The sequence below is a fragment of the Felis catus genome, chromosome B3 (assembly GCF_018350175.1).
Source record: "Felis catus isolate Fca126 chromosome B3, F.catus_Fca126_mat1.0, whole genome shotgun sequence".
In the NCBI taxonomy this organism is placed as follows: Eukaryota; Metazoa; Chordata; class Mammalia; order Carnivora; family Felidae; genus Felis; species Felis catus.
The window spans coordinates 94984344-94999183 of NC_058373.1; the positions used below are offsets into that span (position 1 = coordinate 94984344).

The 14840-nt window shown below is 35.0% G+C and overlaps 1 protein-coding gene across 2 annotated transcripts in view; it reads right to left on the reverse strand.

The window, feature by feature from the left end:
• The window catches only part of MDGA2 (MAM domain containing glycosylphosphatidylinositol anchor 2), an 852594-nt gene that overhangs the window by 223657 nt on the left and 614097 nt on the right, over window positions 1–14840 (reverse strand). For both annotated transcript variants that reach the window (XM_023255671.2, XR_002743071.2), the window contains exon 7: window positions 364–693. In XM_023255671.2, the coding sequence (XP_023111439.1) occupies window positions 364–693 (330 nt within the window). The remainder of the gene's footprint in view (window positions 1–363; window positions 694–14840) is intronic.

Consider the following 14840-nt stretch of genomic DNA (forward strand, 5'->3'; position numbering starts at 1 on the left):
CTCTTTAGGAATTTGTTAACTTTGTTAATTAATATAATTTTAGGCTCTACAGAGGGCTCCTAGTTAACTTAAAAAAAAAAAAAACACCTGTTACTATTTAATCTGGAAGCCTATGTCTATCATAGCCAATGCTATTACTGTTACTCACATTACTTCTGTAAAACCTCCTATAAACCTAAATCAAAACAGAAGTAACAATGTCTTTTAACGTGATATTTATTAGACATTCAGAATGTTAGGACTGTGGTTTTAGGAAACAGAAATAAGAATGTTCTTAGCTTGACTGAAGACTATTTTGTCTGCTAAACATAAAAAAAAGATTTTCAATGCAAACATCTTTTGCATCACAAATATGCTTCTTACCTGTGCTGCTGGATATATTAACATCAATACTGATATCAGATATTCCTCCTCCCTTCAGAGATGCTACACATGTGTATGTCCCAAAATCCGTGAATTTTAAATCAATGATGTCCAAGTTTGTCGTTCCCGGGGAGACATCCGGATCAGTCTGTGTAATAACCATCCGCTCAGAACTTCTCAATGGACGACCATTTTTAAACCAACTAAATGTTAACTCCTCAGAAGGAACAGCTTCTACTTGGCAAGATATTTTCACCTCACGCCCAATCTGGATGTTGTCATCTTTGTGATAAGGATCTGGTGTGATCCAAAATCGTCCTTTTTTTAATGCTAAAACATAAAAATTCCATAAGTAGTTAGTGTTACTTCCATAATATTAAGGATTCATTCACTCTAGGTAATCATCTCTGGGCTGAAATAAAGTAAAACAAAATAAAATAAAGTGTATATATGTTTCTTTGTTGTGTGCATGTCAAAAACCTCATTTAGGAAACCTGGAAACAGTCTGAAGATCTAAGCCACTTAGAGATTCTAAACACTGATTTTTGTAAATTGGATAATATTTTCCAGTGATATAAAAGATGCTTTGTCTATATATGATACTTAAAAATTGTTGCCAATGAATTTTGAACACATGATGTAACTTGTTTTGTATAAAATCATTTAGGTATTAGACTTAAAAATAACAATATGGATCATAAGCCCAATTCAATACCTGTGCCACCCTTTAATTATGGTGCAATTTCACAGAGAATATTGCACAAATGTCAGAATAAAGAAAATTCTTCTATTTTATCTACATGCTGACCAAAACTAGTTTGGTAAGAATTGAGTCAGTTCATATTCATAAGGCATTTTCATATATTTAAATAACCTGCACTGAAGAGAATTAAAAAAAAAACACATTTGCTATGACTGTTCTATTTCACCATACATAGATGTTTCCAGTTGAATCTGTGTGCTGGCTCATGCAGATGGCCAGAAGAACCTCTTGGCAGATGGTTTGGAAAACATACTGTGTTTGTATCCTAACAGCAGTGCTTTCTGGGTCTAAGGGCAGTACTGTTCTCTTACCATGTGTCAGCAGTGATAACTACCAGAGACTTTTGGGGGAGCATCTACTGGCCTCCCAAGGGCCCCAGTTCTAAACTTTGAATGATACCATGGGACTCAATATAGAATAGGGTTTGCACATTTATTTATGGCAGTGATTCACAGACATACATTCTTCTCTTTACTAACATCCTACTCATTTCCCTCCCCCTTAATAGCACTTAATATCCCTATATGATAAAATGTGGCATATGGACTGAAACATTAATAATCAGAATAAAATACTGTCCGTTTGCTTTTACCATTAACCATATATAAATGACACTGGCAAAAATGATGTGAATTTAAAAGACCTGCAGATAATGGAGGCCTTCTCATTGCATTGTGGGTGACCTTTCTTGAGTTTAACCTGATTTTTCTTAGTTCATCCCATAAAAGCAAGAAAATACCTTGGAAGTCTTAGAACTATATAAGAATGCACTAGAAATTAAAAAAAAAATTGCTTTTAATTTTATTTACTAGTCAGCCCCATATATTTTCATCTGCTTTTTTGTTTGCAACTGAGTGAGGAGAGATAAATGAATATCAAAAACAATGTTTATATATTTCTTTTTATTCAAGAAAAATTTATAGGGCTCCTTTTCAGGACTAGGTGCTAGATGAGGCTCTTATTACATGAGATGAACAAAGCAGACATAATCCTTACCCTCATGTACTGGTACAGCATATTTTGTACTCATAGATTATAGTCCAATTTATCCACCTGACACTTAGGATACTCCTGTCTAGAAAAACCACACTCTACATAGATATTAAATGTTATAACTTTGAAGAAATCTGAATCTCAGAGTATCCTTTAAAATATTGTTCAGAAAAGGCACAAATCTTCATTCTTAATGAAAACACCAAAAAACAAATATTTAAATCACATTCTCATACCGTTGTTTGTTACATTTTTCCACAAATAAAATGCTAACAATCATTTATTTATTGCTAACAATGTCTTTATCAGTATATGACTGTAGGATGAAATTAAGAGAAATTATGTCATTCTATTACCCAGTGTGTATGTGTGTGTGTGTGTGTATACAATTATATTTTAACAGGCACTGAAATACAACTTTGTGGCTAGAAAGGAAAATGTGCTGAAAATGCCTATATTTGGTATATAACTTGTGCACATATATTTCAAATATAATTAAAGTTCTATAGCACAAAGTAAATTGTACCCTACAATAGTTTTTTCTTTTTTTAAGAGTCCCCAAAAATTAGTATGTCAAGGAGCATTTACTTTTGTCAGCACCATAATATTTAAATGAGTTTACTTTCATTTGGTAAGAATTTTCCTGATTCTGTTTCTACAGAAAAAATGATAAACCTAAATAAAATTTTTAAACAGACAATTCTTAATTTTAAAAGTTTAAATATATATATTAATTTATTAATAGCTTCATATGGACGTACATTGAGAATAAATTTCATTCCAAAATTATTAGGGTGGCCATATATAAACACAACAAAAACTTCTGATGTTTTGGTGATTAATATTTATTTATTAGGCAGTTACTGTTAGGTCTGCTCTCTGCCTAGTGACATAGTAAATGGATACCACCACTGAGAGAGCTGCAAGTTCATCAGATTAGTTAGATTTAAACAACAAAACAATTCAAAGCCACTGATTTTTTAAAAACCATAAAATATTTATAGTATGTGTTCCAAACTGTTTTATTCATGGAAAATAACTTTTCAAATCTGAAGTATTAAAAATATTAAAGATTTTAACTCTAATAATCAATTAATTAAAAAAATCAATATGGTTTGCAACTATATTTTTTGATAAAAAGCAAAATAATCAAGCGGGCTTTTAAAATGAACTCATTGCCACAAATATTTGTTGTTCTCAGTATCAGGCCACTCTGTGACTTGACCAATGTCAATCACATTAGTCTTCTGAATGACAGATTCTAAAAAGGAAAAGAGGGACAAGTCAGTCTGGCAAGTGAGCTAAAGTTAAGGAATATCAGAATAAGTAGCATGGATCATTTGACTGGAGAGCCATCTCATTGAGTTTGTCTTATGTTACCTCATAACAAAATACCTAGTTTTGCACACAGAACAGAATTGTTCTAAGGGAAAAGAAATAATGTGTATGTGCGTGCGTGCATGTGTGGGAATCCATGCACAAACATCTCTTGGACCAGTGGCCAGTTAAATTTATTTGATTTTCTAACCTTAGCTCCTCAGAAAACTAAAAGCATGCCTCTGTAAACTAGTCACAGGTACATTAAGATCTTGAAACCTAATTCTAGCTTTTCATTTATATGTAGTCCAATATGGGCAATCTAATTTTTATGGGTCAAGTGCATCATTTATAAAAATAGGAGGTGATAGTAGTAGGCTTCCTCTGAGACCCATTGTGAGAAATAGCTTATTAGCAATAGTGTAGAGCTTTGAAAATATAAAGTGTTTAATATAGTTAATCAACTGGGAAGCAGGTTCCTTCATTTATAATTAAACACTCTCTTTTTCAGTGAACAATTTACGGTAGTTCATGCAATGTTAATTTAAAGTCATTTCCTGCTAACCAGTTAAGATTTAAATGCTTAAAATCAATCTGCGATTAGTACCAAAGTATAACAAGGATCCAACAGACATAACAAGACTCTATAGAACTAAAGAAATTCTACGGAAAAAGAAAGGAGAAATCCCTTTCCCCAAATGTAATTTCTTAGTCTGACTATTGAAAATCCCCTAACACCAGCCTGAGAGAACATTAGATTTAGCTTAATGTATCATAAATTGTGATGGATGAACCTCAAAAGGTACTTGTTTAGTCTGGCAGTTCATGTAAAGAATTGGCATCAAGCTGAGTCTCTGGGATAATCAGTTTAGAAACACTGCCATATAACCCACAGCCCCCATTTTTGTTTTTGTTTTTTTTAATATTGTGAGAACTGAATACAAACTTGGCCCACATTCTCTTCTGACAAGTTACTTGTGAGTATATTCTAGATGCACTCACTGAAGTCCCTCTACTCTGAAATTTAAAAAGGTGCCCTGCGAATAGAGTGAAACCGGTGTGTTATAGCAAGGCCACTGCAAAGATCTAGGTGGGCTTGCTGCTTGCCTTTCCCTAGAGTTAAAGTATATTTTTGCTTATGAATGACTACAGCTATGAAAAAGATTTCCATTATATAAAATTAAATTACTTCTTGAGTTTATTTTTGAACGAGAAACCACTGGCTTTGGAGAAGTCTATGCCTGTGGCTTCCAGGAATATAGGCTCAGTGCAGATAAAGACAAAGAGGAGGCTATGAGGTTGTATTTTGCCTGTAACTATAAACTTAAAATTATAAAATGTACTGATTGTTTGTCAACTGTTCCACAAGTATACAGCATATAGTAGTTCCAAAAGAAAATATAATTTGTAGATACAGCAAAAATGACACTAAATGAAGTGATACTCAAAATGTTTTAAATTTTGGAGGGCCTGGGTGGCTCAATCGGTTGGGTGTCCAACTTTGGCTCAGGTCATGATCTGGCAGTTCACAAGTTCAAGCCCCGTGTCGGGTTCTGTGCTGAAAGCTCAGGGCCTGGAGCCTGCTTTGGATTCTGTGTCTCCCTCTCTCTCTGCCCCTCCCCTCCTCTTTCTCTGTCTTGCTCACTCTCTCTCTCTTTCTCAGAAATAAACATTTAAAAAATTTTTTTTAAAAAATTTAAAAAAAGTCAAATTTTAATGAGGAAGCACCTCTTTGCAGATATGAAATATCAGGTGTCAGTCTTTTAACCTCTGCTGAGAACATAGCTATTTCACAGGGATGATGAGACACAGAGTGACCACCACCCACTATTCTAAGTAGTTAAATTACTTTAAAAATCACAAAGTGTACCAATTCTTATACTATCGGTAGGGTTCTGGACTGCAGGAAAACTGGCAAAATGTTGCTGGGAGAAATGGATCTAGAAATCATTAATAGTGTAGTCAGATAAACAAAATTGATTTTCTATTTCTTTATTTTATATTAAAGACAATAAAAATATTTAAATGGAAAAAGAAGTATTTGCCAGTTTCACATGATGTCAATTGAATAAACAGTTGGAAATAAATTACATCAGCAGAGCAACTTAAGAAATAGTAAATTATAGTGTATATAATCTGTCCTATTATAATTAGATGTCAGTCCTCTTCAACAAGAGTGTGAAAACCTAGGGAGTGGGGCCATGCCTCCCTCATCCTTCTTTATGGTCTCCAAATTTTGAAGCTGGTTCCTTGGTAGAATTGGTATTTAAGAGGTTTTGTCAAATTTAATTAAGTGTGACATTTCAAAGCATTAACTTTACAAATGCCAATCATTTCCATTCAGTCTGATATCTATGTTAACTCTTTTTGTTTGGTAGTCTTATGTTCTGAGATAAATCATGGCAGAGGGAATAAGATAGAGAAAGGAGAAGAGATTTGATGTCCTCTAAGGTCCAGGGGTTTTGTTAAAGGAGCAGAATAATGCTTGGTGAATAAACAGTATTAATATAGGAATATATGTGAAGAAGAGGATTCTGTACAGAAAAACTCAGGAGACCTCATTCCATCATGGCCAATGACTAGCTAGTTATGTATCCTAGTCATATAATGTGTCAGGGACATGCGCCATCAAATTAACATCTGTTACTCATCCATTCTTTGTAAGGAGCCTGAATTTCATGCAAAAGGGTTTGTTTACATGCTTTAGAGCTCAGTTGATAACCTTTTCTAAGGAAAGATGAAAGAATTAAGAAAACTGACATCTAAGCACATTTATATTAATTGAAACAGTATTTGCCAAAACTTGTTTTAGAAAAAAGTCTAGGGATCATGTTAAAAGGAAGCAGAACAAATAGTGTTGGGAGATTGACTATATGAATAAGTTTGCTTTCCTGCAGAACTTCCCAGAACTTTGAACATGTTAACACACACTTTGCAATACTCCTAGAGGGGCTTATGGTATTTTTAAAAAACCTTTATTTGTGGAACATCTTTCAGGATCAGTGTCTTACAGAATAAAGAGAATCTATCAATTGATGAGAATCACTGAAAAGACTCTAAAATTAGATTTCATTCTTGATGTTTCAGGAATTTCCATTATGCAATCACAAAAGTAATGAGAAGATACAACTCTTTAGTAAAAATAAAATTTAAGATTAAAAAACTAAAGGAGGGGCGCCTGGGTGGCGCAGTCGGTTAAGCGTCCGACTTCAGCCAGGTCACGATCTCGCGGTCCATGAGTTCGAGCCCCGCGTCAGGCTCTGGGCTGATGGCTCAGAGCCTGGAGCCTGTTTCCGATTCTGTGTCTCCCTCTCTCTCTGCCCCTCCCCCGTTCATGCTCTGTCTCTCTCTGTCCCAAAAATAAATAAACGTTGAAAAAAAAATTAAAAAAAAAAAAAAAACTAAAGGAAAGGGAAATATTTTTAAACTCAGATGTACCTACTGGCATATCAAAGTTATAAAACATATTTCAGAGCCATGACATAAACTTATCTGCACCAACAAAGGTGTGTCTCTTTCCTTTCCCAATTAACCAGCATTTTTAAAAATTTAATTTATCAGTTTGTTCCTATCTTGGGAATGCACACTTTGGAATATGCAAATAGCATTAAAAAGGGATTAAGTGTATTAGCTTCTGTACAATGTGCAATTATTGATATAAACTAGTAAGACTCAATCTAGCTCAGATGCTTGCAGAAATAATAATATTTACTTACTTATACATTATGTTGTTACGAAAAAAGCATGTAAAGTGTTATTATAAGAAGCAGTAAGAGGTGCCTGGAAGCTCAGTCAGTTAAGCGTCCGACTTCAACTCCAGTCATGATCTTGCGGTTTGTGGGTTCAAGCCCCGTGTCTGGCTCCGTGCTGACAGCTCAGAGCCTGGATGGAGCCTGCTTTGGATTCTGTGTCTCCCTCTCTCTCTGCCCCTCCCCGACTTGTGCTCTGTCTCTCTCTCTCCTTCAAAAATGAATAAACATTTAGAGAAAAAAAAAAACGAAGCAGTAAAGCTTCTAGAAGATGGATACAAGTAGGGAGGTACTTTTTTGTATATATTATTAGATATTTGTACATTTACTTCCCTTTATCTAACAATTCCAATTGCCAATCTGTAGTGTGAATAATGCAAGAATGAAAAAAAAAATCATTACATCCATTTCCTGAAAGTGCTTTGAAATAGCACCCCTGATAATCTGAATGCAGAATTAGATGCTGGAAGGAAGTTGGGGTTCTATTCAATTATGAAGTATCAAGGCTTTATTTATTTTATGAATTTTCTCAAAGCTAATTACTGTAGTTAATCATTCAAGTTGTTTAAGCAAAGTATGGTTGAATTTTAATTGTCTTTTAAATGTCCTTGCTCAATAAAATAATTGCAGGTAAGTATTTTGAGTAGTAATTAAAATAAGAAAGGATCTTTTAGATGGGCATAAATTTTCCTTTTTGGTTTAAACCCTTCTTTGAGAAATGGGAAAAGAAAGGGACTAAAATGATATTATCATTACCATTATTATTTTGCCATTGATATCACTTCAGCTCTATCTCAAGGAGAAAATGTATATTGTCCATAAATTATCAAAGTGCCTTTATAATGTCATAAATAAAGACAAATATTTTCATACCACAGCTACTACATAAATGGTATTTGACACAGCACGACATGTTCGCACCACTTATCTGAATAGGAGAATGTTAATCAGCACAACTTCCTGCCCTCTGATGTCACAAATTAGCAGGTAGTCTGAGTTCACCTTTCCTCTCAAATTTAAGAATACCCCTTCACTACGAGAAATAAGAATGTGCCCACAGTAAATTATATTTTTGGTTAGTTTGTAAGGACCCAGGACTAGAAACAGCTATAACATCAACTGCAGCTTTGAAGGGCCTGTGCTAAATGTAGTTCTTTTGAAGTCCTTTTGAAAATAGTACATCCTTAACATTTATGGAATCGATCACGTAGCAGTGAAAACTGGAGGAAAATAATGAAACTAAATGAAACTAAAAATCTTTCTTTACTTTTCTTGTTTTCTTTGTTTTCTGTCTCAAAGTTACGGCCTTTTTCCTTTCCAAACTCATTCTGCCCATCTGGCAGCCTCTCGCACTGAACCCTGATGCCTCGCATTCTTTTGGGTATCCACTTGCTTTTGAAATGTCAATATTTTCTTTTCCATAAGCTGTTTACTCTTAGCATAGAAAATTATTTCGGTCACATCAAAACTTAAAACACTTTTTTTTCTTAATTCTGAAAATCCTTGAAACTATTCATGGCATATTTCTTAAAAAAAAAAAAAACAACACAGTGAAACCCCAGTTACCCCCACTATTCCATCACGTACTGATCTACCTGGGCAGTTCACACACTGGTTTTCACTGGTGCTATTATGGCATCGAAGACTCACAGGTTAGCAATAGCCTCTTAACAAATTAACTCAATGATTTTTTTCTCCAGGTCTTCTCCATTTTTATATGCACTTATATTTGTACTCCCTATCTTTTTACATTATTGATTTCTTCCTTCTTGAAAATCTCTTTTCTACTGGTGTCTATGACTAGTAAAATATGAGATCATATTTATGAAAATAAATAAATCAGTTGGCTTTGCTCATCTGCATCACCACTGTCATGCTATGTTCTCTAGTTCCTTAGTTCATATGTATTTTATCATCCATATATAGTTGTAAAGTCAGTCTTTGTTGGGAAGGAAGGAATTTTTATAAATTATTTTGCCATAATTTTAGACCACGGATATTTTCCTTAATCCATTTTGCTCCCCGTGTTTGGGAACATGAGATCATTGTTTGTTTGTTTTTGTTTCTTGATAAACAAAAGATTGTGACTGGATCTATGCACATTTCAATTTAAAACAACCGTTAAACAATTCATATATATTCTTTCATTTTAATGTTAAAGAGCAAGAAAAATAACCTAGATATATTAAATGACCGAATGAAAAAAATCTGTATTCCTTAGGAATTTCTATAAATGGCCTTAACTACCTTATCTTGCCCTGTAAGAATCTGAAGAGTCAATACCATTGATGAGACCACCTAATTCTGATAATAGACCATAGGACAAGTGCCTGGATTTGTGGGTTAACTAACAGATGACAGGGCTGCTAAAATGAGGTGTGAAAAGACAGGCTCCAAAACTAAATAACTTTCATATATGTGTTATAAAGAGAAATGTGTAACATTTACTTTAAAAAAGTACATCCTACTTGCTTTAGAAATTTTTAAAGCATATTTTAGAAATACATATTATACATATTATAGTTCATTCTCTTTTTTTAATGAGAAAATTGTGGCATATAAGCAAGTAAGGTCAAACGATGGTGGCATAGAAATGTTTTTACATCCCATACAGTTGGTAGTTGGGTTATAAATTGGCTCTGATCTTTACAGGACCAAAGGCAAAGAGGGAAATACTAATTTCATATTTCACAGTTTCTGTGAGTTAAAAATACTCCCACTGCTTACATTAACAAACAAACAAACAAACAAACAAAACTATTCCTGATTCAAGATCTGAATGGAATTTATCTTCTGAACTTGTATAAATGAGACCCACAATAAGCAGCATTTGGAACCACATCCCATGATGATCATAACAGTATAATTCAATGACTAGTTGTCAATCTGTCCCTCAAGGTGAGTTAATTATACCAATTTTACATAGGAACCTAAGGAGTACGGTCTAGATGCACAGGTGTTCAAGTTCAAGTCAAAGATAAATTCAAAGATTTGTCTTGGTAACTATTCAGCAAGAATGAATACAAGTTTACATTCTATGACAATGACCCAGGGAGGTTGTCACTGCTGGTCATGGTTGGGGGGTGATGCTATATGTTCAGAGTTATATGAAAATATATACTTTAAGTGTTAACTGACATGGAAGTAAGATTCACAGTCTTAGAAAGGAGAAAAGCTGACTTAGGAGGCAGTCTCTGTGAACAGGTAGATAATGGGATACCTGTGGATAGGGACAAGATAGGGAGGTCTACATGTGCCAGCATCCAGTGAAAATACTTTAAGAAGTGACACATGCTGGGGCGCCTGGGTGGCGCAGTCGGTTAAGCGTCCGACTTCAGCCAGGTCACGATCTCGCGGTCTGTGAGTTCGAGCCCCACGTCGGGCTCTGGGCTGATGGCTCAGAGCCTGGAGCCTGTTTCCGATTCTGTGTCTCCCTCTCTCTCTGCCCCTCCCCCGTTCATGCTCTGTCTCTCTCTGTCCCAAAAATAAATAAACGAAAAAAAAAATTAAAAAAAAATAATAAAAAAATAAAAATAAAAAAATTTAAAAAAAATAAATAAAAAAAAAGAAGTGACACATGCTGACTGCTTTAAGAAAAAAAAATGGTTCCACAATATCCTCATTTTAAATCAACTGTTGCATTACTTAGAGAGTTGTTGGATATATGCCAGTGCAATGTTAGAACATATTTATCAGACAATGACTTTTGTATTGAAAAAGTTGATCTGTACTCATTCTCAAAGGAAATTATGAGATGATAAGGCCAGTAGTCTGTTAAAGTTATTACTACTATTGCAAATTAAAACTATTACATCTATAGTTTAGAACAGTAGTTTTCCAAGTGTGGATCCTAGATAAGCAACAAGAGCACAACCTGAGAACCTGTTAGAAAATCAAGTCTTGGGTACTACCTCACACTCAATTGGCAATTCCTGGGGTAAAGCCCCACCTCACACTAAATCTATAATTATTCAGGTAGGACACAGCTATCTGCATTGCAACAAGTCCAACTGTGTGATTCTGATGTATGTTCAATTTTGATAACTGGTATCTTAGGAAACAGTTAGTTACCCTTCCACCCTCCAGAAATGCAGAGCTGGTAGAGAATGAGGCCGGTCATCAGCTTATCCAGAAGGACTGAGTTATTAGAGGACATGCTTAAAAGTGACCACAGCGAATCATTCTTTATTTTACCCGACCCTCAAGGGAGTGTTTATCCTGATTATATTACTTCACACATTATTAAGGAACAGCTCCTAAATGTATCAATAATAAAATTATTTAAATTGACCTCATACAACTTAACATGTAACTTCCTTTCAACATAGCTCAGGTTTGAAGAAAGTTTCACAAAACCAGTGGTTTCTGTATGTCTTCACAAGCTACTAAAGATATTAAGAGTGATCAATATTAAGTACCTTAAGGTCACCATTCTTTACCTAAGAAATTCTAACTCTCAAAGTATTATGAGTCTAACTAACCTCCATTTAGGCAAAATCTAAAAAAAAAATCAATCTGTTCAGAATTTGGGATTGAGAAATGCATAGCACATCAGCTTTCATCTGAATGCCAGTGACTTCTTGGAGAGTCAATATAGAGAATAAGTAAATTTGAAGAGTAAATATTCTGGGGTCAGATTATCTGGGTTCTAGTCTGAATTCATCATTTATTAAATGTGACCTTGTGTAATTAACTAAGTCTCCCAATTCTGGAAAGTGGAGATCATAAAATTGAACCATGAAGCTCTGAAAATGTTGATGCCCACACAGAGTAAGCAAATAGTAGATGCCAACTGCTTTCTATTCAGTGTTTCCTGACTCACAATGTATCTATTGTTATGCTTCCCACCAAAGCTACAAAGATGGAAAAGCCTAATGGTGGAGAAAAGCATAGAAATAAATTTTATTTACAGTGCAATAAAGACAAAGACACAGAGTACTAGCTATTACACAAGGGAATACTTTAAAACACATAAACAAAAACAACTAGTTACTGTGGAGAAGGCAGGGAAGGTCTGAGAATTAGGGGAAAAGAGAAGGGTTGTAGATGCTGACAAATCATTCCACAGAGTGGATTCCACCATAAGTATGTGGAACAGAGATTTTTATGGTACCAGTGTTTGTTTCTAATTCATCTTTCACTAATTCTAGCAAATAGCCTCACCATTCTATGAAATGTATTTTTCTGTGATTTCAACCATTCATTTCCATTCCCCTCCAGTCTCTCGGGTTGCAAGTTTGGTTCTCCTTTCCAAGTTAAAATCTTAAACTGTCCTCCTGATATCAGTTCCAGCCCTGCATGGAGTATCACACATCTTCCATTTTCTCATGTTTTTCTCTTACATTCTCTCTCAAACACAACAAGGTCCTTCCCATGTATCTATAAACAAGATCATAATCTCCTTATTAATTACAATAAAGCAACAACAACTAAATAATACAAAAAGTCCTCTCTAAACTTTATAGCCTGGAGCTACTTCTTATTTATGTTCTTTCCCTTTCTCCTTGTCAAAACATTAACACAGAAACCACTCACCCTTAACCTCTTTCAAATTAGTTCTGATTCTCACCAGGACCAGAGTTGTAACAATTGCCAGTGAAGACAAATTCCAGGAGCTACTGTTCCCCCTTCTCTCCCTGCAGCATTCCCTATGTCCTGACCTTTTGTTTCCAGCTCCCAGATAACTCTATCCCCATTTCCTCCGTCCTGAATCTGGGCTCCACTTTTCTCTTCTCTGTCTACTCTATTACTTCACAATTTGCTTTTTACATCCATCATTTCAGGCTCAGCAGATGCCATCTTAGGCAAAAGCTTCTGACTCTACCTCTCTGAGTTACAGTTGTTTACTTCCAGTCACCAGCTAGGTTTCTATGTGATGAAGCACTTCAGAGCCTGTGCGCCTTAAAACTACTTGTACTACTGCTTTAAGGAGTATCTAGATTTCCCTCCCCAGCACGCCCCTCTCCTGCCATTAATGACACCTTCTTCTATAGAAACTATCTTTTCCCCTTTGCTGCTTGCAGGCTCCCAGAATTTGCCATTGCCATTACATATACCTGGTATGGGCATCTTCTCTAAGCCATGTGTCCAAGTCCTCCCCAGTCACCAAAAACCCAGATCCAATGTTATTGCTTTCATAATACTTTCCCCGATTCACGCAATTAAGACCGAATTGCCACTATTCTCTGTCAGAAAACCTTCTCCCACATAGCTGTTTTCAAAATACTTTGTATTTTCTGGATTTACAAGCTTCCGGAAAAGAGAGGTACTTTATAATGCTGACTTCCTGAGCATTTTATCTTCCACATGTCTTACAGTGTGGTTGGTGATATGGAAGAGTAAATAGGATAAACAAAAATATAAAACGTTACATCCACTGGAGACATATCTGGAGTTATTTCCAAGTAGTTATCATATTGATTGTTGTCACCTAATACTAACCTAAACTAATGCACTTGTGTATCAATTATTTTTTTCTTATTTTAGGAAGTTGTTTGAGAAATGAATTTAAAAAGACACTAATTTGGGGCGCCTGGGCGGCTCAGTTGAGCAACCGACTTCGGCTCAGGTCATGATCTCATGGTTTGTGAGTTCGAGCCCCGCGTCAGCTCTGTTCTGACAGCTCAGAGCCTGGAGCCTGCTTTGGATTCTGTGTCTCCCCCTCTCTCTCTGCCTCTCCTCCACTCATGCTCTGTCTCTCTCAGTCTCAGAAATAAACATTAAAAAAAACATTAAAAATAAATAAAAAATAAAAAGACACTAATTTATTGTTATTTATACCCACAAGCAGTCCCAGTGATAATAATGGACTTTGTGCTTTACAACTCTGGATTATTTTCATAGTAAACTATACTGAATTATTACAGCCCTTTGAAAATCATCAAAAATAGAAAAATAATTATCAAATATCAATATAAAATACAAAAAAAATAGCTACCAAATAAAACTAGGTGAGGAAATTAACTTATACTCAATAAAGTATTTGTTCAGGAAATAAATTAATCTTCCTCACACAGTGGGTATCATTTAGTGATAGTGCCTGATAAATATGTCTTTTGTGAACTACTCCTCAACATATTGCAGAATCTTGTTGCAGAATATTTTTCTTAACCGAATTATAACAAATGATCTATCATTCTGAAAAACACTTAATAGGGGAAAGACATAAAACTTTTAATTCTCTGTGTTGGTAATCCTCCAGATATTTTGGAAAAAAATATAAACAAAAATCTAAAAATGTGTGACCATATAACATATAACACATGCAACATTTTTCATTAATATCTATAATTCCCTGCAATTGGAAATTAAAATGACACTTTTTTTTCTTCTTAAATTTTCCACATATACATGGCTCTGTATGACTCTGAAATCTCAGGGCAGATGAAGATGTATAAATGTGGCCGGTAGAAGTGGAGTGCCATGATTTATCAAAGTAGGACAAATTTTGGGGTGCCTGTGTGGCTCAGTGGATCAAGCAACCGACTCTTGATTTTGACTCAGGTTATGATCTCACAGTCGTGAGACTGAGGCCTATGTTCGACTCCTCATGAGCCAGGATTCTCTCTCTCTCCCTCCCACTCTGTCTGTGTCTCTCCAGCTTGTGTGTTCTCTCATCCTCAAAATAGATAAACATGAAAAAAAAGGTAGGACAT